Raw genomic sequence first — 27,679 nt, forward strand, 5'->3', positions numbered from 1 at the left:
CCAATATAATCAGCACTAAGCCAGGCTGGAGAGATGGCTCAAGTGGCAGAGTACCAGCCACAAGTAAGCACAAGACCCCTGAGTTCAACAAACAGAAAGGAGAATAGTGACAGGAACTTCTGGAAGGGCTCTGCCTGAGGTGAAGACATTATGTAGCATCTTGCCGCTGTGTGTGCTGCTATGGATTTTAGTGGTGAAAAAAACAAACACAAATCTCTGCCTTTGTGGCTCCAATCAGCAGAGGCTTTGATCACCACCATCCCCTTCCCTATATCTATTAGAGAAAAACATAATGACAGATCACCTCCAGGGTCACCCATGAGAAGGCCCTAAGCTGTCCTAACTGCTCAGATGGAATTGTCATCCTTCAGTGAACTCATCCATCAAGACATGTCAGGTACACATAGGGAAAGAACTGTCCTCTGCTGATGTTTGTCCCTGGAGCCCAGTAGCTGGAATGATTATCTGGAGCCTCATGTCTTGCTAGGGAGGGGCCTTTGGATGTCATGTGTGTCCCTCTCATATAGTCACAGCCCCACTGCGCTGGTATTGCAGTGTCTACTTACGAAGGGGGGATAAACGATGCCATGTATGAACTCTTTCTTCACCTTGCCCTCCACCCCACTGACAACAAAGGGGGTTTACCTCAGCAAAGCTCACTTAGATCAGAATCTGAGCCCTGTGGCCTCTATGCCTTGAGTGCCCTTAGAGACAAACCCTTGTTTAGCCCCCAAAGCTGGGCAGGGAGGCAGTTTCATTCCTCCACCTGCAGCTCTTTGAAAGTTACTAGAGGCAATTTGTCACTCAGGCTTCAAGCTGCCAGCCAAAGAGGGAAGCTGAGAAGACTCTATAATGAAATCTTACATTTTAATTAAGTGCTCCGCTTTGTTTTACACCCCTTACCCCCACCCCCCCCCCCGCCCCGCAAGGGTGTCTGATCACATTGCCAGGACCCATCAGGCAGGGGGTGGAATGTGTGGGCCATTGAGGTGGGAGGAGGTTATACTCCAGCTTCTAGGAGTATGTAGAGGTGCATGGCGGTAGTGCACTTCCATGCCCAGCCCACCTACAGTCTTACTCAAGACAGTGCTATTTCTGTCCTTGAACTGGGTCTCACCCCCAGAAAGCCATTCTGCTACTCTCTGATAAAATCACCTCTCTTTAATACTTTGGTTGCACCAGCCTCTGGGGAGTCCTTTCTCTCTTTTGACATGTCTCTTTTGTAGAAAGTGCAGCAAGCCCCAGCAGCAGGGGGAGGATGGTAAAGAAAAGGGAAGTTAGGGCAGAAGGAACTGTGGGCTCACAGGACAGAAACCATCCATCCTATCTTGTGTTCTCCAGGCAAACTCGGAGCTTCCTTCCTCAAATCACTCCAGTTTCTAAACATTCTGCAGTAGCATCTGCTGCCAGGAATCGGCCTTTAAGATCTCCAATACCGAGGGCCACGTGGTGTGTAGAGCACTCCCTGAGTAGCTAGGATTGAGGAAGGGCGTGAGCCATTGGTGCCCAGCTTCTGACCTGGTTTGGCGACCACCCTTCAGGACTTGGGCCTAGGTCTGCTTCTCCCTGTGATGGGAGAGGGAGAGAAGAGGCAATGCCACTCTGTATCATCTCAATGAACCTTCATGACGTGTGCCGAGACGAACACAGTACCCCTGCTTCCTCCACAGGCTTGGATGCAGGATGCTCCCACATTAGTCAGCTTCCCGTCCTCCAACCTCAAGCCCTTTGCACGATCCTTTGGCAAATGCACGCTGTTGCTTGGTCCCTGAAGACAGAAGATGAGGTCACTGCAGGGGAAACCGGATATTTCCCCACTTACCTGCAAGCAGAGGGCCAAGGGGGCGTGGCCGTGGAAGGGGGCGGGGACTGTGGGCGTGGTCTGTGGTGTGGGCGGGGCCTGGAGCTGGGCGGGGCCTTCCGGAGCGGGGGCTGGGGGCAGCTGTGGCGGATGGGAGGAGCGAAGGCGCCTGCTGCGGGACAGCATTCATCCCGTTCCCCCTCCAGGTGAGCGAGGGCCCTGCAGCTGCAAGGGGAAACCTGCAGGGAAACCCCCAAAGTCCTGGGCAGGGCGGGAAGGGGGCTGCCTACCGCAGTCAGCGCCTCTGCCCCTCGGTCCCTCCGGCCCTCCTCCTGGGGCTGTTTCCAACACTTTCCCGGGTGCCTGGTCCTGCCAGGCGCCCTCTGTCACGTGGTGCTGTGGGGCGCGGGGGCGGGGTGTCCTGGCCGGGGCACGGTGTCGTGGGGAAGGTGACCCGTGGGTACCTCATACTCAGTGGGCTGGACGCGAGGAACCTCCAGCGCTGACAGTCTCTTGCCTGCTGGTCGTAGAACAAGGGCTGTTCCTTCTTGTCATGCTTTCAAATGTTCACCTCGGCCCCCACCCTCTGGCAGGAACAGGTGTCTTGTCCCCAGGCAGCCCTCTCGGTCTTCCTTGGGAAGGAAAGCCAGCAGCCCCCAGCAGCCGGCCCTGGAGACCCCAGGAAATCACTGAGCCACTCAGGAAAGGGCCTGGAACACCTTACCCCCAGGTAGCTAGCTAGCTACAGTCTGGCAGACTCCATGGTCAATATCATCGATGGCCTTTATGTTAGAGAAACTGAAAAGGGAAAAAGGGAAACGTCAGTTGTAACCTGTTCCTGTAAAACCACAACTACAAAGACGTTTTCTTGTAGGGTGAAGGTGGGTTTGGGTTGTTTGTCTTGGGGCTGAGGAGGGCTGTTGAGGCTGTGTGGAGCGGCAAGTCATGGTGATCACGTTTTCCCAGCGATAAGTTAGCTCTGTAGTTATCTAGTGTTTGGAATACATCTATCCAGTACCATGAACCACAGACAAGCAGCTTAACCCCACTGTCCTTCAGACACTGTTGCTGAGCAATGACCCGTTAAATGCAGGGCCCTGTTTGGGCATCATGGGCATCTATCATGCTGTCTCCTGCTTAGTGACTTGGAAGGGCAATGATGGCTACCTACAGATGCTATGTGCAGCTCCTATGCAGGGGCAGTTAGACTCCGCATGGTCTGATCATTTTTCTCTGTATTTACTGGGAAGATCTAAGCTCTGAATAGCCTGTCTGAGGCACTCCTAAACTTCTTGATTCCTTCCGCCCTCTTTTCTGGCTCCAAACTTCCAGTATGCCATGCACAGCCAGTCAGAAGACAATCCTGGGAGAAGTTTGCTGGGGCTTGATGCTAATCCTTCAGTTGCCAAATTGTAAGAAGGTAAAGGAGAGTCCTAGAGAAGGGGCCAGTTAATAAGCAGTATAAAAATCGCCCCAACTTCAGCAATCAGGGTGACCATGCTCAAGGTCTATGGAAGATCTATCCATCCTAAATAAAGACCCAGAATTGTTTCTTTGGATGTTTATAACTCTAAACAAAACAAAAAGCACTCTGTCTGAATGAGTCAGTCCTGCTAGGGTTTCAGCTCGGTCTGGGGGTGGAAGAGTTCTCCTGGGTTCAGACTTTGCTGAGTTCTGTGCATCTGGAAGTTTTGCTCTGCTGAGGGTTAGAATCAGAATTGTTGTTTGTCTCTGTGTGATCACAGACTTGGCTAGCAAGGAAATCCTGGAATGTCCAGTTACTGAATTCAGATGTGTTTCATACTAAATGTTGTGTGGACACTAATACAGAGGGCAGATCCAAATCTTTAGTCAGATTTCTGGAGCCTGGGCCAATTCTAGCCCTGGCTTCATAGTTCTCTAACGTGTGAGTCACAACCCACAATGTGCTCAGCTCTGTGGAACAGGGACAAGTTTGAGGCCTGGAGCCTGCTGTTCTGAAATTAGGTGGAAAGATGAAAACCAGACCCATGAGACAATTCAGAAAGATGAACAGAGAGACATCTGGAAACAGGACTCGGAGCTAAGTTCTATAAAGACAAGATTGGCTTATAACCTAAGAGACAGGTAGAGGAGGTATCTCCACTGTACTGGGTATGTTTCTAAGTGCTGTGCAAAAATGTTCGTATTTCCTAAAGAACTTAGAAAAGTCAAAATATTACATTATGGTGGGACATGCTGAGTTTGATATCATAATCGAGCATCTAAATGGGGATGTCCTTTAAACACACCCTTTGAGACTAAGAGAGGTGAAGGTGAGAAAGAGAGAGATCGTGGGGGAGATACCTAAAGCAGAGAACATGATTTTGGGCAAAACATACAAGCCAGAAGAGGCGGGAGAAGGGAACGGAACTGGTGGCAAGTTGAGTGGCAGAAAGGAGGAAAATAAAAGAAACCAAGACAGAAGACATCCAAGAAGTAGGCAACCAAAGCTGTTTGATAAACAAAAAAAATGGAGGCGATAGACTTCAAGAGGACTCTCCAAGCCAGGCATAGTTAGAGCCTGTCTGTAATCCCAGGACTTGGAAGGCTCTAGCAAGAGGATTGAGTGTTAAAGGATAACATGAGTTACATATCCAGACCCTGTCTCAAAAGCAACATTTTAAAACTAAAACAAACAAACAAACATTAAAAGCTGGTCCTGTAGGAAGATCAGACATCAAGGGGTTAAAAACCAGCTCGTTAATGGGCAGTTGGAACCCTGGGTGGAGCATTCAGACTTCATATCTGAGCAATTCAGTCATAAATGAAAGGATAGATTATTTCTCAGAAAGAAGGGAGGAGTTGTCTGGATCAGAGAAGATTTTTCTATTTGTTTCATGATATGAGCTGGAGGGAAGATGCCTATTTATGCTAAAGGAATATTAGAGGAATGTCCTGTTCTTATTGGTTACATTTTACTTGCATTTTCTTCCCTTCCTTTTCTCTCTCCTGCAAGGGACCCATAAAACTTTCTTTCTGGAGAATTCCCAGACCTGCTGTTGCTAAATCCAGCCCAAGGATATTGCAGGACTGGCATGATTGGCTCTTACCTCCCTAGGCCATGATAAATCTCTCTCAAATCCCCTCCCTTGATTTTCCCTCCTCAAATAGTATTTCTCCTTTATACAAATTAATAATACTGTCATAGTCACAAACACATAAATAGCCAGGCATTCTTCCAAATACCTAACAGGGATCCACAGACAACCAGGATTTAGACTAAACATGACCATGTACTTAAACTCCTATGCTACATTCAAAATAAGTAAGTTGGTATTTACTTTAGTCAGGTTTCTCTTCCTCCCACCCTTACTGGATTCATGGTTCTGCCATTACAGACAGATGGCTTGTCCAATGTCACAAAATGAGTTATCTATTTACACCCAGTTTTATGGTGGATCAGACAAGCTTTTATAGCTAATAAGTTATTAGCCAACAAATAATCTACCATTTGAAAGGTACCACAAGGGACCTACAATTCTGAGCCGTATGTCCCCTCATTTATTCTTCATGACCACTCCAGTCTGGAGACAGGGAAACTGCTCAGATTTAAATCCAGACAGCTGAGATGAAGGCATCCTCAAAGCCACCTTCAGCCCCTAGTGTCTGTGACCTAAGATTCCTCCCCACCTTGTTCAGAGAAATAACTGGATCCAGTGAGTGTCGAGACCTTGTCCTAGGTTTTTCCCAATATCTTGAAGCCAAAAAAAAAAAAAAGTAATGAATAGCATTTCCAATATGAACACACTCAGGTGTGCAAGAACTCTACCACACCTTCTAGATATCAAGTTAATATTAGTTTAGAGCATTGGTCTCACTGAGCTGGAACCCATAGGAAATACCCGAGACTGTGTCACAGTATCAGGAGCTTCTGTGCTGCCAGGCCTCGGGGACAGGGGCCGGCTATACTTCCTACCAAGGGCTCAGGTTCAAGTTTGCACGGGTTTTCCCTGAACGCACTCTTCTGCTCTCCCTGGCAGCCCCATTCAGCGGGTCTCTGTTGTTTCAAGACCCTAATTATCTGGAATCTAGTCCAAGTCCTGTCTCCATGCCCTCTCTCCAGATCTTCTTTGCCTTCTCTTTCTTCCTTGCCTGGTTTCCATATCTCCCAGCAAGGCCTCTGTCTGTCTTCACCTAAAGGCCCTATTGAGAAAATGAAAACCAGAAGAACCTGAGAGCCACTCCTAGTCCTGTCACACGCCTGCCCTGGGGCAAGGACCAGGGAGACTGCTAGAGGGGTGGAGGTAGCTGGGCAAGGTGGAATCAAGAAGGAGGAAAAAGAAATGTTCTAATTTCAAAGTATTATCAAGCCATAGACTCAGTCTTCACTAACAGTAAATTCTTTTCTTTTCTTTTCTTTTTTGTTGGTCCTGATGCTGTCCCTGAGTCTCTTTGTGTTCAAGGCTAGAGGTCTACCACTTGAGCCACAGCACTACTTCCACCATTCTCTGAGTAGTTTCTTGGAGATAAGAGTCTCATAGACTTTCCAGCTGTGGCTGGCTTTGAACCACTATCCTCAGTTCTCAGCTTCCTGAGTAGCTAGCGAGGATCACAGGTGTGAGCTACTGACTGCCTACTAACAGTAAATTCTTAAGAGAAAAGAGAAGTTTCTACTTAAGGCCATAGTCCATGTGTGTCCATTTCTATTGGCACATTAATACTATTATATTCCGCTGAATATTTTCGAGATCCATTGGAACATGTTCGCAGGTTAGCTGATGTGGAGCCGCATATTCGGTTCCCAGGATAATCGGCTCTGCTCTGTGATGCAGAAACTGAGGACGAGGAAAACAAAACTGGGCCAAACACCCAAATGGTGGCCCAGGGAGCACTAGGATCCCAATTTCCCATCCCCTGTCCTGATCTCAAGCATCCTGGAAGAAGCTACCACCAGTAGGTGGGAGCCAAATCACTGTCTGACTCCCTGCCCGGCCTGCAAATGGAGCAGAGCCGCTCCAGGCTGCCTGCCCAGCCAGATTCCACAGGCATAAGCCTCCTAAGTGGGTACAAGCTACCAGCGGACAGCGACGGAACGAGGGGACAGGGGTCTCCAGCAGGGGTGTGTCACCATTCCTCATGCACCACCCAGGAAATCACCTTCCCCCCTCTGGAGTCCCATGGCCATCCTCTTCCTTCTCTACCTTTCTGGGGCTCACATTGCACCTAGGGTGTCTACATCAGCTGCAATGTTGACATGACTTAGTGGGACTTTCTCTAGAGATACAGACTACAGATCCTTCCCAGGATAGTTCCCAGGATGGTTCTCAAGTGTTTTATAATCTCTCTTCCTGCTTTTATTTTCTGCACATAACTAATTGCAATTTAATAGGATTTCTATTCCCTGCTCACCTTCCCACCCACTCCCCACCCCTCCTCCCCAGCGGCTTCCAATTTCCATCACAGTCCAAGTGATTTTCGCTGCTCTTAGCAGCTTGTCTGTGGCACGGCTTCCAGGGACTGCTGCATTGCACTTCCCAGCTCTCGTCTGCTCCAGCTCCCTGACCTTGCAGTTGCCCAGCTTTCCTGGCAATTTACTTTGCCATCAATACGTCAGGTTTAGCTGACTTGCATTCAAGGAGGCAGGGCCTACCATGGTAATTTTCTAATTGAGTATACTGGCTCAGTCAGCCTTGACCTAGACACATGTAGGTAGGGACATTCAATTCCCAGGTGAGCTCTCTTTCCCCAGGGTTTTAAATATGTCAGGCTAGTGGCTAGCTTTTCACAATCATTTATCTCAATAAGATCCTTTGAAGTTGTACTCATGAGTTTATAGTCATTGAACAAAAGGACATTGTGCTCCTAAACAGTTCTCAGACATACAGTTGTCAGAATAGCAGTACTTTTGGTTGTTGCTGTTTTTGTTGTTTTATGGTGCTGAGAACCATTACCTAAAGATATTAAGGAGAAGAGCAGACAGAGTTATGCAGTGAGCTGTGAGCATTCAAAGAAATACCAAATGCTCACAGTGTGTTGAGAAATCCACTTCCTCGTCTCCCTGTTCCTCTTCAGTGGTTTCTAAAGGGAATGCCTTTCTGGTGAGGTGTAATTGTGTGCATGATGGTTGTCTATTTAAGCAAGCAAGACGTATTGGCGGATTATGCTCAGGCAACTGGATTCTCTGGTTTGGGTACTGGAGGGTCCTTGGGTGCTGGCTGGTGTCTGGTGCTGGAGGAAGTAGAAACGATTATGGTTGTTATTTTATGGATGATTAAACTGATGCTCAGAGAGCTTTTGCACTTGCCCAAGCTTACACGTCTGTTAAATTGTGGAGCCACCATTTGAATCCAGCCACCACTTTAGTTGTCATTTTCCTTTCTCACCACACTCCATTAAGGCAAGCAAAGAGGAACTTCCCCCACCTCACCCCTCCTGTCTCTGCCCCACGTGCGCCCCCTGCTGGTCTCCAGGAAGAGTGCCTTGCTGGGCCTCAGAAATTGACCTCAAGCTCTCCTGTTGCCTTAGCTCTGAATACAGCAGTGAGATCTTTACAGCACCTCTCTTCAGAAGCCTTAAATAAGCCTTTAACTGAGCACTTCTTTAAGGTACCATCAGATGCTTTGTGTGGGGGGGGGGGGCGGTTACTGGAGCTTGAACTAGGGACCTGGCTTTGTTGCTCAAGGCTGGCACTCTACCACTTGAGTCACAGATCCACCTCTGGCTTTTGGTGATTAAATGGCAATAAGAATCTAAGAGAGGGGCTGGGAATGTGGCCTAGTGGTAGAGTGCTTGCCTAACATGCATGAAGCTCTGGGTCGATTCCTTAGCACCACATAAACAGAAAAAATGGGAAGTGGCACTATGACTCACTAGCTTCGAGCAAAAAGAAGCCAGGGACAGTGCTCAGGCCCTGAGTTCAAACCCCAGGACTGGCAAAAAAAAAAAAGAATCTCAGGGACTTTTCTGCCTGGACTGACTTCGAACCATGATCTTCAGATCTCAGCTTCCTGAATAGCTATGATTATGGGGCATGAGCCACTGACACCTGGTGGACGCTTCACTGTTTTCAGGGCTGAGAAGAATTCAAAGTGAATATATTGATGTAGCTCCACTCAAAACTGATCATGCAATATCTTGTTCACAGGTTGATTCCCAGGAGAATTGGACTGCTTAGGGGGACAGAGGGGCAGTGAGGACTAAAGCAGATCTCTTACCACCTGTCCATCCTCTCCAAACAATAGCACTGGGAGCTTGTTAGAAGTGCATGAGCTCAGATCCCATCAGGACTGTGGGATCCACATTTCCATTCAACAAGTTCTCTGGTGTTCTGGTATTCAGAACACCTTTTGGAGCTCTGTATATGTTTAACAGAATATCCACTTAAGCTTTGGCTTAAGAAGCACCATGACAATCAAGTTCACAGCTGGATTCAAATTTTAGAACCACAGGCCAGGGCTTAACTTCATTGAGCAACCATGTAATCTTCCATAAAATGATGGAAATCACTATAAGTCAACTCTTCAATGGTCAGGACACTGTCATCCTAAATCAGAGACCCGGCAATTCCACAGTGCCTGCTAACACGGCTACAATGATCTGATCCTACTGCTTAGAAATGTCAAAGTCAGACAGTGACCTTAGCTCTATTTTCCCCGAGCAACCCACAAGACCTCTGAGTCAGCAAGTTGTCTGCTCAATCAAGAGTGGACAGGGGAATTGTCCTTGTGCTATGGTCCTCAGAAACCAAATGACCACAAAAATGACTCCAGAAAGACTTCTTGTTCCCAGGAGAAAACTTCCTTACCAACATGATGATTTTTGCCCCTCCCTAGAGCTGCAAGGAAGGAAGATTCCCTTCCAATGAACAGGATGATTTAGACATCTACCTTGTCAAACAGAGACTGGCCTAGAAATTCCTTAAGGTCTCTTCAGCCCCAATGTCCTCGAATCTCAGTGTATAAAACACTCACAATCTTTCCCAGTTCAAATTCCATTTAATAGCGACACACCTAAAAGAGAAAAATTCTGTATAGCACAAATGCCTATGTAATGTTCTCTGTTTATTCCTCTTAATAAGCTTTCTTATTTGCCACTTTCTCCTGATATCCCAGAATAAAAGACAGAGAACTCCATCACTGGGACGTGAATCCTGTAGTCCAGAGAATTGACATGCCTGAACAGTCTGGGGTCCCTCTACCCCTTTTGTTAGGACAGGAAGGCATGGAGGATGCATCTGATGAAAACATACCTTCTCCAAAATGTTAATAGGAAAAAGATTGCTGGGGTACTTGAGCTGTGCTAAGAACAGCAGGGTTCTTGCATGAATAAAACTGAGTCCCTGCCCTTGAGACTTCTCAGGTAGTGGAGAAGGCACAATGTAATAGAAATACAGCCATGGAGATGCACTCAGAATGTCAAGGGAAAGAGATCACGCATGCCTGGAGACATGTGAGAACTGTTTTGTAGAAGAGCTGACCTCTGAGGTGAGTTGGAACAGATGAACCAGTGAAATATGCACATGCATTCCAAACCCCCGTGGCCAGACCAAGTGGAGAAAGCAGGGTGAAGGCCATGTTAGATCTGAAACATTGTTCAGTGACAGACAAGTGGTAAACCCGAAAGTAAACTGGGTTTGTTTCCCCTCTGTTCAATGACATTTCAAGTCCTAAGAGTGCCCCACCTAGAGAACCATTCTAGAATTGGGTTGTTGTCCCAAGTCGAGGTCCCTGAAGTCCTCTTGAAGAGTTCTGACCTCACAGGCAGAATCACTGAAGAGCTCCTGGCGAGGAGTGTGCTATAGGGCTTCCCATCCTTGGCGAGTAGAATAAGGGATGTGTGTGATGGGGCCATGGACACCATAGCAGCTTTCCATCATTGTGACAGTATACCTGAGATACGTTACAGATAATAATAAAGGAAAAAGGTTGTTTTGGCTCATGGTTTCAGTGGCTTCGGTTTGTGGTTGGTTGGATTGTTCTCTTGGGACTTGTCATAATTTCTTGTGGTAGAATTATGTTGTGAAAGAAGCTGCTTATCTTGTGTCAAAAGAAATCAGAAAGGGCTGGGGATATGGCCTAGTGGCAAGAGTGTTTGCCTTGTATACATGAAGCCCTGGGTTGGATTCCTCAGCACCACATATATAGAAAAGGCCAGGAGTGGTGCTGTGGCTCAAGTGGTAGAGTGCTAGCCTTGAGCAAAAAGAAGCCAGGGACAGTGCTCAGGCCCTGAGTCCAAGGCCCAGGACTGGCAAAAACAAAACAACAAAACAAAGAAATAAGAAAGGCCATTTGGTCACTCCTCCAATGACATCACTCCTTCCCACTAGGTCCCGCCTCCTAAAGCTTCTACCACGTCCCAGTAATGCTACAGGCTGGTGACCACGCCTGGAGCAAATGGCGCTTTGGAAGATATTTCAAGTCTATACTGTAACACCTGGTAGAAGATTACATGGAGCTATGCAGAGGCAGCAGAATTGCAAAGGAGGGAAGTCAATCTGGAGATTTCCTGAGGTGAAATTCACAGATGTTGTCTGAGGGAAACTGGTATGACCTTACCTACTGTGTTATAGTGTAAGGATACATGCACTGAAGACAGGAATAAGGATCTATGTCCAAAGTTGGCTGTAAGGCAGTGTTGGACCACTGCCTTAGAAGGGACTCGGGCAGGTCACACAGCTCTAAATTCTGTGCATTTGGGGAGAAAACTGTTCATAGGTGCAAAAGGATGTTGCATGGTCTGTTCTGAGGAGGAAGACGCTCACTCACAGGAGCAAGTGGCACAAAATAAATAACCAGTTGCTGGTAAGAAGAAAATGCTACCCAGCTAGGAGAGATTAAGTGAGCTAGGGCTGCTCTGACTAGTGCTAAGACCAGTCTATCCAAAGGACTCAGAGACCCAGTAAACAACTTTCTGCACCTGGGCAGCAAACCTCTCAGGACCAGGAGGAAGGAGGGAGGCCCTAGGGCTGGATGTGAGCGCATTCATGCACCCAGTGATTATTTGACAGCCTAGGACCTTGTAGTTACTGGCGATGCTGTGTAAATCAAAGACAGCAAAGCACTACCTAGCCTGGGTAATGAAATTCTCATTGACAAAAAAGAGAGATGCAGGTGGGCTTTTAACTACAAACCAGGGAGCTTGACAGCGATTGTGGACACATTTCTAGAAGAGATTTAGTAGATGGTTTATAGGTCTGAATGGAAGGGGGTCCCAGGGGTACACATTCACACAGCCAGCTCATTTCCATCCTGACAGGGCTTCCGGTTTCTCCCAGCTTTGAGAATTCAGTAAAGTGTGGATAATTTCTCACCAAACACCTCTGCACCCCCCCAATCCCCACCCACTGCTTATGGAGCAAAGTCTGCACATAAAAGGGCAATTTCTCTCTGGGCTAGACAGACTATATATGTCCTGTGTTATGGAATCATAAACACTCGAAGAAGCAGAGATCCTAATTAGACCAGCAAGCATCAGTAAATAAATCAGCCATACTCCAAGCTTGCATCAGACTGGAAACCTAATGTGCTGGTCTGGGAGTCCTGTTTACAGAACAGTTCTCAGTCATGGTCCTCATAGGTCCTGGGCCCTGCAGTGCGCATTCTTGATGCTCTGGGAGGATGCCTATGGCAGCCACTGTGGTAGGTCTGGGGAATGCAGGGGTGAAGTGCTTGCTGCATTTGGCTGGCATGAACCATGGGTCTTTGTGGGGTGCTTCCACCTATGCCCCTTGTGTTTGCAGGAATGAGCTGCTCCCTCTGACCTCCTGAGCTTGACTGTGAGATGCCCGTGCCCCCCTCCCAGGGGCACTGCCTGGTGCTGCCCCAGGACTGCGCAGTCCTCCTGCTGGCCAGCAGAGGGCAGCAACACGTCCTGATGGGAAGCCAGGCTTTCTAGAAATAAGGGCAAAGCCAGCTGCAATGGGGGGGGGGGGGGGGGGGGGGGTGATGGAGGGGTGAAGGAAATCTGGAGATGGTGGGGAGTCACTCCTGGTGGAATAAGGGGGGCGGGGACAGGACACTTGGAGAATTTATGATGAGGACACACTTGACTAGTGCACACTTGTCACACTGTGTGGTTTTAGGAGAGCAGACATGTAGAAGACAGGAATGTAGGCCAAACCCGCATTTGGAATTCATTTATGATTTGTATTACCGTGTGAATTTCAGAGATGGTCTGCCAGGTACCCATGGAAAGGAACAAACTATGTTTCTCAGATGTGCATCCCCCCCTCCCCCCGGCTTGATATTCCTTGGGTACCCCAGGTTTGGAGCAGGCACCTGCCAGAAAAGATACCTGCCCTCTGCAGCTTGCCTCATCATCTTCCCCCTCTCCCCCCCCCCACCCCCCAGCCTGGGACCCACTCAGAACCATGGGCCAAGCAGCCATTACTGGGGCTATTTGTTAGGGATCAAATGGTAAATTAACATTAGAGTAGGCTGGCTTGGCCGGAAGCAACCTCAAGGCTAACTATGGCCTCTGGGGAGCAGAAACCCCCCACCCCACCCCCCCCACACACACCAATTCAGGCTTGTTGTGTTTGCTGCAGGCATATCACTGCTCTAACTCATGCAACTAAAGCAAATGGTTCTGCGGTCCAAGCAATTAAGTCAGGAAAGAGGACCTACTCCACTAATGGCTGAGATTAAAGTGAAATGAATTCAGCTCAAATGAAAGGGATACTGACCCTTCTCCCTCTGGCCTTATTATCTTAATTAACAGTTCTTGGCAACAACATTGAGGCCTGCATTGATTGTGCTGGTCCTGTTTCCCCCTTCCAAGCCCTTGGTATAAGTTAACCCAGCCTTAATCATCAAAACCCCATCCTCAGCCGCCCTCCACGGTTCCCCGCGGCCCTTCTTTCTCTAAGAGCATCGTGAGGTTTCTGAGCTGGCAGAGAGCCTTTAGACCCGTGCTGCCCAAAACATGGCATGAAGATAGCTTTCATCAGAGTAGTTGGTACACAGCTATTAAATGCAATTTCCAAGCCTGCTAAGCCTAGGGAACATGAATATACAGTTATCAGGGTTGAGCCTCAGGAGTGATATTTTGGGGGGTTGAGTATATTTATTTATTGTGAGAAGATATATGTAGCATAAGCTTTCTCATTTTCATTATTTTTTTTCTGAGTGTACAGTTTTATGGTATTAAGTACATTCACTACCATCAATCTTCAGGACTTTTTCATGATCCCAAACTAAAACTCTGTACTCAGTTAAGCAGTAACGCTCCCTCCCCCCTCCTCCTAACTCCTGGTAACCTCTATTCTACCTTTGGTCTTGATGTATTCAACTATTCTAGAATCCTCATTTAGAATGGGGTTATAGCTAAGCAGTGTAGTGCTTGCTTAGCATGCATGAGGATTCAGTCTGTAGCTTGTGTGTGTGTGCACAAGTGCACGTGCATGTGTGTGTAGCCATCACACAAACAGAATCATACAATTCTTGTGTTTTTGTGTGTGTCTGGGTGTTTACCCTGAGGATAACGTCTCCAGAGTTCATCTATGGTGTAGCATGTGTTGGAATTAAAGGCTGAATGACTATAATTTAGCCTCATAAATTTATAGCTTGTTATTCAAGTGGGAATCTTATTCTGTTATATGCCATCAAATTTTGTCCTTGGAAGCCTTTTGGGTTGTTTCTACCTTAATACTGCTGTGAACCATGTTTGGGTTTTTGCTTGAAGTTATTTTGGGTATAAATCCAGATGTGGAATTGCTAGAATCCTATATCTATCTATCTATCTATCTATCTATCTATCTATCTATCTATCTATCTATCTATCTATCATCTATCTATTTATTTATTTATTTTGAGACATGGCTAGCACAGCTAGCCTTGAACTTGAGGTTCTCCTGTTTCAGCCTCCTGAGTGCTGGGATTACAGGCATATTGCCACCACACCTGCCTTGCGATGTTTAATTTTTGAGTCAGTAGGGTTTGTAAGCACCTGGGATGGCTCTGGAGCACCATCAGGATTGCAGCAAGATTTTCTACATACATCTGGAATCACCTGGAGATACTTAGTACTCTAGACCAACTAAACTCTCCTTTTATAGATGGGAGCCAGGCTGGATTTTTTTTTTAATTGCTATACTGATGATTCCAAGGTATGGCCAATTTCAAGAACCATTGGTTTACACCTGTGATTCTCAAATCTGAGTGTGTGTACATACTTATGAAGAATAGATCCAGAACAGTCCATTCGTGTCTCACTGAAGAGGGCTAGGAAAGCCAAGGCTAGCTGAGATCTGATCATCTGTGAAACATGAAATTATCACTGAGTCTGGGTTACTGATTCCAGAGGCTGGAAGAGTCTTATTTCATCAAAGAAAGAATTCAAGGGTGGACACAGAGGAAATTTCAACAGTGGAATATTTATTAGTGCAAAGCCAAGCCAGCTTCGTTAGGGTCTGTGGTCATAGGAATGATCAGTCCTGGAAAACTGGGCTAATGTGTGTGTTATTAACCCACAGAGACTGTAGGTTATGTGTTATCAGCTCCTCCTGCATATCAGGTAGGAGAGTTCTTGGTCTTGAATGGCCAGGCCTGGGCTGTCATTCCACGGCTTGTGGGGGCTGTGGGCCAGCAAGACTCTGCTGGATGTCCCAAGTGATCAAGTGATTCCATTAATGACAGCAGTCTGGGAGGCGAGCCTTATCAACCTGTAAGCCATCATTCTCACCCAGGGAGTTCCTAACTCCTGGCCTAATTGCTAAGTGAAGAACACAGAGGCTATGAGAAAGGACATGTACTGCCCGTGCCTCTGAGTTCTGAAGTGCTGAGTCTGCCCTGCCCCCTGGGGTCATTCCAAAGCCAGTCCTATGGCTGGAGCAGACCACCATGCAAGTGCAGGGGGTAAAATCATTTAGAGAATCTGCTGTTTTTGTCTTAATTGAACTGTTAGCCTTCAGTTAGAGTTCATCAGTTTTACCCTACTACCATAATGCAAATGTGAATTTGTTCCTAACGCAATTGATATTAGACAATGATGCTGACATATTAAAGAGATCGTTTATATACTGGGAAACGGGGCTGGGGATGTGGCTACATGTAAAGTGCCTGCCTAGCATGCACAAGGCCCTGGGTTCCATCACCAGTGGCACCCAGCAAGATGGAAATACAAATAAAGAAGGCCCTGTCTTCAGAGAATGTGCATTTCATATTTGCTTACATGCATGTTTTACATGTAATAACAGGAGACTACATTAAGACAAGCAAAGTTACCTACAAACACAAAATACACACCCAGTGCCTTTCATCTGTGTCCTTTATATATGTGTGTTTGGAGCCTAAGGCATCTATAGTTGGTGCTAAGTTTTTTCCTCTGATACCAAATGACCTCCTCTTTCCACCACTTCATAATAATTCACAAATTGCAACTTTTCAGGTCTTTTCAAAAGCCAAGTACCAGATTACTTAGTACTGATGTGGTTTTTTTAACTACTTAGCTTGGCTAATAGGGTGCTGCCACTTTTATTCAGATCCCAGCCTTTTCTTATGTGCCCCTGAGGAATTTTTTCAATGTTGTACTTTAGCCTCATTTTCCCCATAAACCCCTATGTTTTTATTTTTTGGTTTTTGAATAGTGCAGTGACTTTTTTTTTAGATAGTCTTGCTATGAAGTCCAGGCAAAGCTCAAACTCAAGATCCTCTTGCTTCTGCTCCCAACTTGGGGTTACAGGTGTGCACACCATATCCTGCTATAGTGTGGTGGCTTCTAAGAAGGAATAATGGGCTGGGGCGAGGGCTGCAGCCAGCACTATCTAACAATCACAAGGCCCTGGGTTCAAGTCATAGCACACAGTAATACAGAAAGTAGTGTGTGTATATATACATATATATACATGTATACATACATATATACCTACATGTATATATACACATATATGTATGCATATACACATATATCTATACATATGCATACATATATGCATACATACATATATAATCTGATACAACTACTCATAGAAATAACTTTCTGTATTGCTTTTTAAAAAATTAGTCTCCGGGGCTGGGGATATGGCCTAGTGGCAAGAGTGCTTGCCTCGTATACATGAGGTCCTGGGTTTGATTCCCCAGCACCACATATATAGAAAACGGCCCGAAGTGGCGCTGTGGCTCAAGTGGCAGAGTGCTAGCCTTGAGCAAAAAGAAGCCAGGGACAGTGCTCAGGCCCTGAGTCCAAGGCCCAGGACTGGAAAAAAATAAATAAATAAAATAAAAAATTAAAAAAAATTAGTCTTATATAATGATGATTTAGGAACACACTGCTCCCTGGAAAACTTTACTCTTCCAGCTCTCCCTTTTCTCTCCCTACTCCTTTCTCCCATGCTGTCCACACAGGCTGTCTCCCCATACACCTCAACTCACAGCTCACCTGACTCCTCTGCTCACCTGTCTGTCCTGCCATCGGACCCTTAAGAATGTGCTTGAGAGGTTAAAAAAGTGGAGTTATTTCCTGCCTTTTGTACCTCATAAGGAAAAAAAGGCCTGTGTGGTGTCTCTGTAATAAGACCATAAGCCCAAACAATTCTCCTTGCATCCTACTTACTTAGCTGACTTATCTACCTTGCCTCCTTTAATTCTAGCTTCTCTATTGCAGGTTTGGAAATTCAGTTATCTTGGGATATGTGTCGTTTGGGTTTGTCTTTCCCTCATTGTTACTACAAATTCAAGGTCAAACCACCTATGTCAGTAGACAGTTGGAGGCCGATACTGAGTCATCAATAACAAGATGGAACTTCAGCCAAGAAATTGAACTCCATCTTCTGAGCTGGCATTCTCATTCCTGCGTCTGCGGCGATGCGCTTGTAAGATGAGTGATCATTCCGACGCATGGATAAAATGCGCAGCAACGTGGGATCACACTGGTTATTTCCTGGTAGTTCAACACCAGTGCATGTTTATCTTAGGGTCACTTAAAATCCTCATTTGAAAAGTCAAAGTTTCTCTTTTCTTCTAGGACAGCGGTCAGCAGAGTTCAGTCTATGTTTAGACTGCATGATCTAAAGTATTTACCATCTGGCTCTTTACAGAAAATGTTTTCCACCTCCTGTTCTGGAACATAAACCATGATGATTTTACATACCTATTGCTCTCCATAGCACATTGAAGTGGGCAAACTTCTGGAAATCGGAGATTTTTCTGTACCCAGATGCAAAATTTGGTTAGTGGTGCAATATGCAAGGACTCGAGGCTGTTGGCAGATTCTCAAAGGCACCCATGACCTCACTGCACATGTGAAGCACTGCAGTATACTGCCTACTGCCAGGCTGTGTGTAAGTGTGAGTGCAACACAGCATCCTCAAGTGTGAGGCTAACGTTCTTTCATGCCTTGGAGGTCATGTTAGAATCGATTTTATACTATATTATATGGAAAAGATTACTTAAAGCTCAGTATAGGCATGATCTTCCCACTACCCTTTCTTTCCTCCTGGCCCTGCCATGTCTGGTGTTCCCATTCTTGGCTTCTCTGAAGCATATCTTCAGAATTATCACCCTGGGTACCACTGTACAAAGGCTTAAACTTCCTCTCACAGTGACTTCCAGGACTCTCTAGAATTAGCTTCTAGAATCCAGCTTCCAACTACATGCCAGGAAACACAGAGCTTGGTTTTAGGGCTTGTTGTAGCAGCTTGCTCTATCTAGAGTTACGTGTGTGTGTGTGTGTGTGTGTGTGTGTGTGTGTGTGTGTGTCAGGGGGAGGGGCTTTCCTGAACTGTAACACAATCATCTGCTCTGAATTGTTTCAATTTTCACTCAATAATTTCTCCACTTATCTACTGAGATCACTTTGAACTTTTGTCCCATTCTCTAAAATATGCCTTTCTCCCACCTGTTTGTATATACAAGATGATTAACTCTGAGGTCCATTCAAGATCATAAGAAATTCATTAAAGAAAGAAAGTGGCGGGCTGGGGATATAGCCTAGTGGCAAGAGTGCCTGCCTCGGATACACGAGGCCCTAGGTTCGATTCCCCAGCACCACATATACAGAAAACGGCCAGAAGTGGCGCTGTGGCTCAAGTGGCAGAGTGCTAGCCTTGAGCAGGAAGAAGCCAGGGACAGGGCTCAGGCCCTGAGTCCAAGGCCCAGGACTGGCCAAAAAAAAAGAAAGTGGCTACTTGATTTCCACCACCCAATCTGGTCATCCACAAAAGACACAATTACAAGCTATATACATGGAAAAAAATAAGTAGGAGACAAAAAAAAGTCCTGGTTTTAGTCATCATCATTACCAGTGTGCCTGTGATGAATATGGAAAGAAAGAACTGGAAGCTTTATATCCCTGGGCTATAACACTGTCAGATCTAGACCCCCTTTTTATAACAGATACTTGAAATGACCCCTTCGTATGTTGAGCTGAAATTCATAATCACAACTTATCTTCCTATACATACAAATGGAAAGAAATCATTATACTCCCTTGACTGAGTTATTGAAGAAAAAAGAAAGTAATTTATAATGCTTTACTAAGTGTTTCCCTGTGTAAAAGCTAGAATACAACTACACTAGAAGACAGAGTGAGTTCATTGGGCATTCATGTCTTAAGTCTTCTCAAGAATAGATTTGGAATTAAGGGAAGGAAGATCGTATTGGAGTGAAATTTCCTAAACTTTTATAGCACTTGACATTTTGGAATGAAGGCCAAGGAAATGTGCTTACCTGTGAACATAGAAGGACACCATGAATCGTATGGTTTGTACCTCCATACAGTGGCATTGACTACTGTAATGTGACCTTCAGAAATGGGCAATGGTGGCCCAGAAGGAACACAGTGCCATCTTTCCTAGATGGGCTGTGCAGTGGCATTGCTAGAAACTGTAGTGCAGATGAGGTTCTGGCTCATTTGGCGTCAGTCTTCTTCTCTAGGGATGTCGATATGGATGACTTAGTGCAGTACAGGACTTCACGGGCCTCAGGATCTCCACCTGTGATGGGCATCCTCCCTGTCACTGTGACAACCCCCCAGGGCAACTGTCCCCATCAAGAGCCACTGCTCTACTGGAAGTTATGTGGATAAAATTCAATTCAAAATAACTTGCTGCCTTGATGGAAAATATTCTCTCAGAGGAGACTGACCATAAACAGAAGTAAACAAGTAGACATGAAAATGAAAGACAGAACTGCTTTGACAGACATAATCAGGGTAGCTGGTGAGAGAGTGGTAGGATAGGGCAGTGCAGTTATTCTAGTGCCTGCAGGAAATGCTCTCTAGGGATCAGATGCTGTGAACATTCAGCTGTGTGGGTGGGGAATGTGGCTTAGCGGTAGAGTGCTTGCCTAACATGCATGAAACCCTGGGTTCGATTCCTCAGCACCACATAAACAGAAAAGGCCAGAAATAGTGCTGTGACTCAAGTGGTAAAGTGCTAGCCTTGAGCACAAGAAGCTCAGGGACAGCACCCAGGCCCTGAGTTCAAGCGCCAGGACTGGCAAAAAAAAAAAAAAAAAAAAAGATAAAAGATAAAAGAAAAAAGAAAAAGAAAAGAAAATTCAGCTACACGAGGAACATTTGTAAGGAAATGGAAGGACTTGGAAAAAATTATACTAAGTGAAGTGAGCCAGACCCAAAGAAACATGGACTCTATGGTCTCCCTTATTGGGAGTAATTAGTACAGGTTTAGGCAAGTCATAGCAGAGCATCACAAGAGCCCATTAGCTCTACCCTTATGAACACAAAAGATGATGCTAAATGAAATGAACTCCATGTTGTGGAAACGATTGTTATATCACAGTTGTAATTACTTTCAACGTACCATATGTATCTGTAGCATCTATTATAGATGATGTTCTTGTATCACCTTCCTGTGGTTGTACCTACACTATCTCTGTAACATTATCTGAGTATATTGGAAACCATGTATACTGGTATTAGAACTAGGAAATTGAAAGGGAATACCAAAATTGAGAGACTCAGGGTAAAAAAAGAAAAACAACTACAAAAGCAATACTTGCAAAACTGTTAGGTCTAAGTGAATGGAACACCTCATGGGGGAAAAGGGAAAGGGGGTGGGAGGAGGGGGGTGTGAGGGACGAGGTAACAAACAGTACAAGTATTATATCCAGTGCCTAATGTTGAAACTGTAACCTCTCTGTACATCAGTTTGATAATAAAAATTTGAAAAAAAAATAATAAAAAAAAGAAAATTCAGCTACATGAGGAACAGAAAGAAGATGGTTTGTGTAGAGAAAACAACGTGGGTTTTCCCTGGATTGTTCCTCACAGCACACAGCACAATTCTTGGAATATTTTCTTTTGAGAGCTTCTTTTTTGGAAGGGAAAAGGCAGTATTGGCAATTGAATTGAAGGCTGTGTGCTTGCTAGGAAGGTCCTCTACCACTTGAGCCATGCCCCTCACCAGCCCTTTTCTGCCTTTCTTTATGTTTCAGATAGGATCTCCGACTTTTTCTCTAGCTGACCTCTGACAGTGAGCCTCCTACCTCCACTTCCCAGTTAGCTGAGATCACAGGGGCATACCTACTGCACTGGCCTCTTGGGCACCTCTTGGTGCTGCTGCACAGGCCAAGCATTCCGCTTGGATAGATGGATGGTCTCCCCACTGGACGTAAGCAAGTAAGTGCGGTTTTGTCTATTGCATACTCACACACTCACATAAGTATCAGGTATGAAGCAAGGGCTCAATATATCTGATTAACTTGATCAACTGTGACTCTTGGTGTATTTTGTGATATAAAGCACCCAATGCTTGTATGGTGAGGCACACTGTGCATAGAATCAGGTCAGGTCTGTGGAGATGGACTAGAGGCCTAGAGAGATGCAAGTAGAAAAACCGATGTGTTTATTAACCACTCATCAGTTGGGTCTTCTATGAGTTGGGAATGGGCTCCCTGGCTGAAGTAAAGCAAAAACGTGTCTCTTTGGGTGGTTGTTTTAAAACTTCCCTCAGTACATCTTGAATGCATGAGAAAATAGTTATTATAAAGAATAGATCAAGGATTCTGCAGTTGCTTTTTGTTTTTTGGTACTGGGGATATAACACTGGACGTTGTACCCACTAGGTAAGCTTTTTATCACCAAGTTACATCCTCAGCCCAGGTAAGCAACTAGGATAGTGTTTAGGGACAGGCACCAGTGGCTCACACCTATAATCCTAACTACTCAGGAGGTTGAGATCTGAGGATTGTGGTTCAAAGCTAGCTTGGGCAGGAAAGTCCATGAGACTCTTGCTTCCAGTTAATGACCAGAAAACCAGAAGTGGAGCTGTGGCTCCAAGTGGTAAAGTGCTAGTTGAGCAGAAAAGCTCAGGGACAGCACCCTGAGTTCAAGCCCCATGATGGACAAAAAAAGAAAGAGGAGGAGGAGGAGGAGGAGGAGGAGGAGGAGGAGGAGGAGGAGGAGGAGGAGGAGGAGGAGGAGGAGGAGAAGGAGGAGGAGGAGGAGGAGGAAAAGGAGGAGGAGAAGGAGGAGGAGGAGGAGGAGAAGGAGGAGGAGGAGGGGGAGGAGGGGGAGGAGGGGGGGAGGAGGGGGAGGAGGAGGAGGAGGACGAGGATGAGGACAAAGAGGACGAGGAGGAGGAGGAGGACGAGGATGAGGACAAAGAGGACAAGGAGGAGGAGGAGGAGGAGGAGGAGGAGGAGGAGGAGGAGGAGGAGGAGGAGGAGGAGGAGGAGGAGGAGGAAAGGAAAAGGAAAGAAAAAAAACAACAGAATAAGGTTTAGGGAGCAAAAAATACAACATTAGATATTTGATAGAAAGACAGTGAGAATAGCCTCCTCTACTCTGGGTGCTATCTACTCTACCAAAATATTTCCCTATCTAAGAGTTAGACAAAGGGGTTTAAGGAGCAGGCACAGCAGACCCAAGGTCAGTGCCTCAGGCTTAACTGAAATGTTTTCCAATTCCTTCTCCATAGGATCATGGCAGATCACCTTGACCTTCTCTTAAGAGTGGTGCTTGTGGCTGGTCCTGTGTTTGGAAGTTCTCCTTGCTCCTTGGTTGGTGTGACAGCCGTATTTCGTTTCTGCAACTTCACCCAGATTCCCCAGGTCCCCAACAGCACAGAGAACCTCCTTCTAAGCTTCAACTACATCAGCACAGTTACTACCACATCATTCCCCCTCTTGAAGCAGCTCCAGCTGCTGGAGCTTGGAACCCAATACACTCCCTTGACCATCGGCAAGGAGGCCTTTAGAAACCTTCCCAATCTTAGGATCTTGGACCTGGGCAAAAGTCAGGTGGACTTCTTGCATCCAGATGCTTTCCAGGGATTGTCTCACCTGTTTGAACTTAGGCTGTTTGGCTGTGGCCTCTCTGATGTTGTAGTAAGAGATGGCTATTTCAGAAACTTAAGCTCTTTAGCTCGCTTGGACCTATCCATGAATAAGATCAATAGCCTTTCCCTTCATTCTTCCTTCCAGGAATTGAATTCCTTAACATCTATGGACTTTTCTGTCAATCAAATATTCACTGTATGTGAGGATGAGCTCAAACCCCTCCAAGGAAAAATGTTCTCTTTGTTCAGCCTCAAAGCTAATAACTTATACATCAGAGTCTCTGTAGACTGGGAGCAGTGCATGAATCCATTCAGAAACTTCCAGCTGGACACCCTTGATGTTTCTGGCAATGGCTGGACAGCTACCATCACAGAAAACTTTTGCAACGCCATCATGGGAAGCCAGATCTTCTCTTTGATCCTGGACCACCATATAATGGGTCCTGGCTTTGGATTCCAAAACTTCAAAGATCCTGATGAGAACACATTTGCTGGCCTTGCCAGAAGCTTGCTGGCTTACCTGAATCTTTCACATGGTTTTATCTTCTCCTTGAACTCCCGAGTCTTTCAGAAGCTCAAGAACTTGAAGGTTCTGCATCTTTCCTACAACAAGATAAACACGATTGCAGTTCATGCATTCTATGGGCTCGACAGCCTCCAGGTTCTCAATATGTCTTATAACCTTTTGGGGGAACTTTATAATTCCAACTTCGATGGGCTACCTAGAGTAACTTACATTGACCTTCGAATGAATCACATTGGGATCATTCAAAAAGAAACATTCACATACCTCGGAAAATTACAGACCTTGGATCTCCGGGACAATGCTCTTAATAGCATTGATTTTATTCCAAGCATACCTACTATCTTTCTGGGTGGAAATAAACTGGTGACTGTAGCAGGGATGAACTTTACAGCCAACTTTCTCCAGTTATCTGAGAACAAGCTAGAAAGCCTGGCTGAACTCTATTCCCTCCTCCAGATACCTGATCTCCAGATTCTCATTTTAAATCACAATCGTCTTTCCTCTTGTAGGCCACAAGATCCTCCTTCAGGAAACCTCAGCCTACAACAGCTCTTCCTGGGAGAAAATATGCTGCAACTTGCCTGGGAAACTGGATCCTGCTGGGATGTTTTTAAGGGTCTTTTCAATCTCCAAATTCTATATCTGAATAATAACTACCTTAACTTCCTTCCACCTGGAGTATTTAGTGACCTGATCGCCTTAAGGGGACTCGTCCTCAACTCTAACAGGCTGACAGTTCTTTCACCGGACAGTTTACCAGCTAATTTAGAGATATTGGATATATCCAAGAACCAGCTTCTATCTCCAGATCCTAGTTTATTTACATCACTTAGGTTCCTGGACATAACGCATAACAAGTTCATCTGTGAATGTGAACTTAGCGCTTTTATCCGTTGGCTTAACCAAACCAATGTCACTATATTTGGCTCTTACACTGAGATGTACTGCATGTACCCAGATTCATTTTTAGGTGTTTCTCTATACAATGTTTCCACAGAAGGCTGTGATGTAGAAGAAGCCTTCAAGACCCTAAGGTTTTCTCTTTTCCTCTTGTTCACAGTCACATTGATTCTGTTCCTCATGACCATCCTCATAGTCACAAAGTTCCGGGGGGTTTGTTTCACCTGTTATAATACAGCCTGGAGACTGGTATTCAAAGACCAGGCCCAGGGAACAGAGGCCGATACATACAAATATGATGCCTATTTTTGCTTCAGTAGCAAAGATTTTGAATGGGTACAGAATGCTTTGCTGAGACATCTGGACACTCAGTACAGTGACCAAAACAGATTCAACCTGTGTTTTGAAGAAAGAGATTTTGTCCCAGGAGAAAACCACATAGCCAACATCCAGGCTGCAGTGTGGAGCAGCAGGAAGACCGTGTGCCTTGTGAGTCGACATTTCCTTAGGGATGGCTGGTGCCTAGAAGCCTTCAGTTATGCCCAGAGCAGGTGTTTATCCGACCTCAACAGTATCCTTATCATGGTGGTCATCGGGTCCCTGTCACAGTACCAACTGATGAAACATGAGAATATCAGAGGATTTGTCCAGAAGCAGCAGTATCTGAGGTGGCCAGAGGACCTTCAGGATGTTGGGTGGTTTCTTGATAAACTCTCCCAACGCATACTAAAGGAAGGAAGAGGAAAGAAAGAAGATGGCCACATTCAGTTACAAAGGGTAATAACCATCAACTAGCGAAGGAACAGTTTCATTGGTCTGCAGGCCATATATTATCCTTCACTTTCTATGAGCTTAAAGTGACCATATTGGGGTCCCTCTCAGGAAGTCCTTTTCCTACTATGAAACCTCAGCCTCTTGATTTTAATGTCAACATAGTGTTTTTTTTTCTCACTGATTCCAAATAGAAAATAAGAGATCTAGAAAATTGAAACAGTCTCTAGAGGTACTCACCATTGATTTCCTTCAGACTCACCTAATAGTGTCCTCTCCTGTTGTATCGAGTATGGATGTCTCCTAGTCACAGCAAGGGCATGGTAGAGGAGCATCTTGGGAGAATGGGCTGCCTCACCACTCTGAGCTGTCTGTATTCTGCAAAGCAATGCTAAGTAGGAAATAAATAGAAGAGATGCATTTCCTCCTTTGGATATGGGAACAACGCCATTGCTAGGTGCTTGTCACCATCCATCTTAGGGATAAGAGGTGGCTTCAAAGAAGTTGAGTGAGAATGACAATATACCCTTGACAATATCTCTCTGTGGCCAGGATGTACTTCTTGTCCTGACCACCTGTTCCTCCAGGTTGAACCCTTGTCAGTAGATCATAATGGTTCTGTTGCATGTAACTTTTCTTTCAGCCTGGCACTTGACACCAGAATATAGGCCTGGCTCACATGGATGCTGGGTTGAATTCTGATTCTGGTGCCAATTAGCAAATAACAAGGATGTTACTGAGCCCCGGCTTTCTCACCTGTAGGCATAACAGTGTCTACCTCACAAAGCTGCTGTGGAAACAACACTGGCCAAGAACGTCAGGGCTTCTTGAGTCTTTCCTTCCGTTGACTTTGTGGCCACAACACAGTTCATGCACTAAAGGGCCTCTAGAGACAGTTGCAATATCTTTGGCTTTGTACTTTTGCTAATCCTAAAAAGAATCTACATGTGTTTTGCATCCTAATCTTTCTTCTTTTTTGGTTATTGAAATAAGAAACGTTACATTGCCAAAGTGTTAAGAAAAATTTAAACCAAAGAAAATGTGTCATAGGTACCCTTTGCTTCATACTTAGTCCACAACCAACAAACACCCAGGCCAGCTACTGAGGCTTGAGACGTAGGCAGAGGCCTGGGACTCAGTGCTCCAAAATGTTATTCTCTTTCCCTTGGTAACACACACACACACACACACACACACACACACACACACACACACACACTTACCCTAGCTTCTTTGGACCACTTCTGACTGGTGGGTCTGAGCTTGCCCTATATCCAGCAATGGAATTATTCTTATAGAAACCATGTTACACTCTGTTCTACCTCTTTGTTCTAGAACATTCCCCCATGTGTTTCCATTTGTTTCTACATGTCTTCAAAATACAGCTCACGGAGCTCCTGGAGATCCCTCCAAAATCCTCTCTAGTTTTTGTGAAAACTCTTGGCACTTTATCTGTTCTTTTAAAACTAGCAGATAGGACTTTCTGGCTGGCTGGCCCCTCCTCCCTATCAACTCCATGAGTAAACACTGTCTACCACATCCCAACCTTGCTGGCATAACAGTTCACACTGGATTTCAGGACCACACAGGTATCACCCAAGCACATTTTGTCTGTGTTTCTTCCTCTACTGAATCTCTTCTCTCTTTCCTCATTCCTGGTCTTTTGGTGAATTTCCTGTCTTAGCCCATCCTGTGACCTCAGATTTCTGTTACTGAGATGTGACATTGTATTGTGCTGCTCTGTTTGTATGGGTGAAGACCATCTAACTATGAACCCTTTGAGGACAGGGCCTTGTGCTGTTGGTCTGTGTGTCCTAGGCTCCAAATGGGGCCTGGCCCATGGTGCTTGCTTAATAAATACCCAAAGTGCATTATGGAGCGTGGCCTTCCTTGTGTGCCTGAGTGCCTGAAACTCTTAGCTCTCTGGAGGTGGGAGTAGAGGTGAGGAAGACCAGGCTGTGCGAGTGGATATCCACGGAGATGCTGAGTGGCAGGTGAAAGGGGAAGATGCTGCGAGTTCTAAGAAACCCATTGAACTGCATTTGATGGATGGGGGCTTCTGGGTGGTGGGGCAGTCGCAGTCCAGACCAGCAGCCAGGAGTTGCACTGGAGTTGAAGGACGAGGGATGAAGGGAACCAGTCCTGATAAATCTGTCCTCTTGGGCTTCGTACTTGGAGATAGAGTAGAACAAGGCTGGAGCACTCCTGTAGTGAGAGTTACTATGACAGCTCAAGAAGACGATGGAAGACGATGGCCTCCCTACACCTCCAACGTGTTGCACGGGCAGGCATGGTGCGGAGGAGGTTTTCCCATCAGAACACAAGGACAGAAGTTCTGTGGACAAGAGTCACTAGTTGGGGATAGGTGTGAGGCTAGGTGGAACTGTGCTGCACTCAAGGCCTCAGAGACCATTACCATGGCATTTTCCCAGTCCCTCCCTGGGACACTGAAATGATACCTGTGAAAGGGATCATCTCACAGCCT

The 27,679-nt window shown here is 45.8% G+C and overlaps 1 protein-coding gene across 1 annotated transcript; it reads left to right on the forward strand.

Moving 5' to 3' along the window:
• Positions 1-1,796: 1,796 nt before the first annotated feature.
• Positions 1,797-26,162, forward strand: Tlr5 (toll like receptor 5). Its single transcript, XM_048357607.1, has 2 exons — positions 1,797-2,007; positions 22,638-26,162. Exons 1-2 carry the CDS (start codon positions 1,952-1,954, stop codon positions 25,216-25,218), a joined length of 2,637 nt encoding a protein of 878 aa, XP_048213564.1. The 5' UTR covers positions 1,797-1,951; the 3' UTR covers positions 25,219-26,162.
• The last annotated feature ends 1,517 nt before the right edge of the window (positions 26,163-27,679 follow it).

The sequence above is a fragment of the Perognathus longimembris genome, chromosome 11, assembly GCF_023159225.1.
Source record: "Perognathus longimembris pacificus isolate PPM17 chromosome 11, ASM2315922v1, whole genome shotgun sequence".
Lineage (NCBI taxonomy): Eukaryota > Metazoa > Chordata > Mammalia > Rodentia > Heteromyidae > Perognathus > Perognathus longimembris.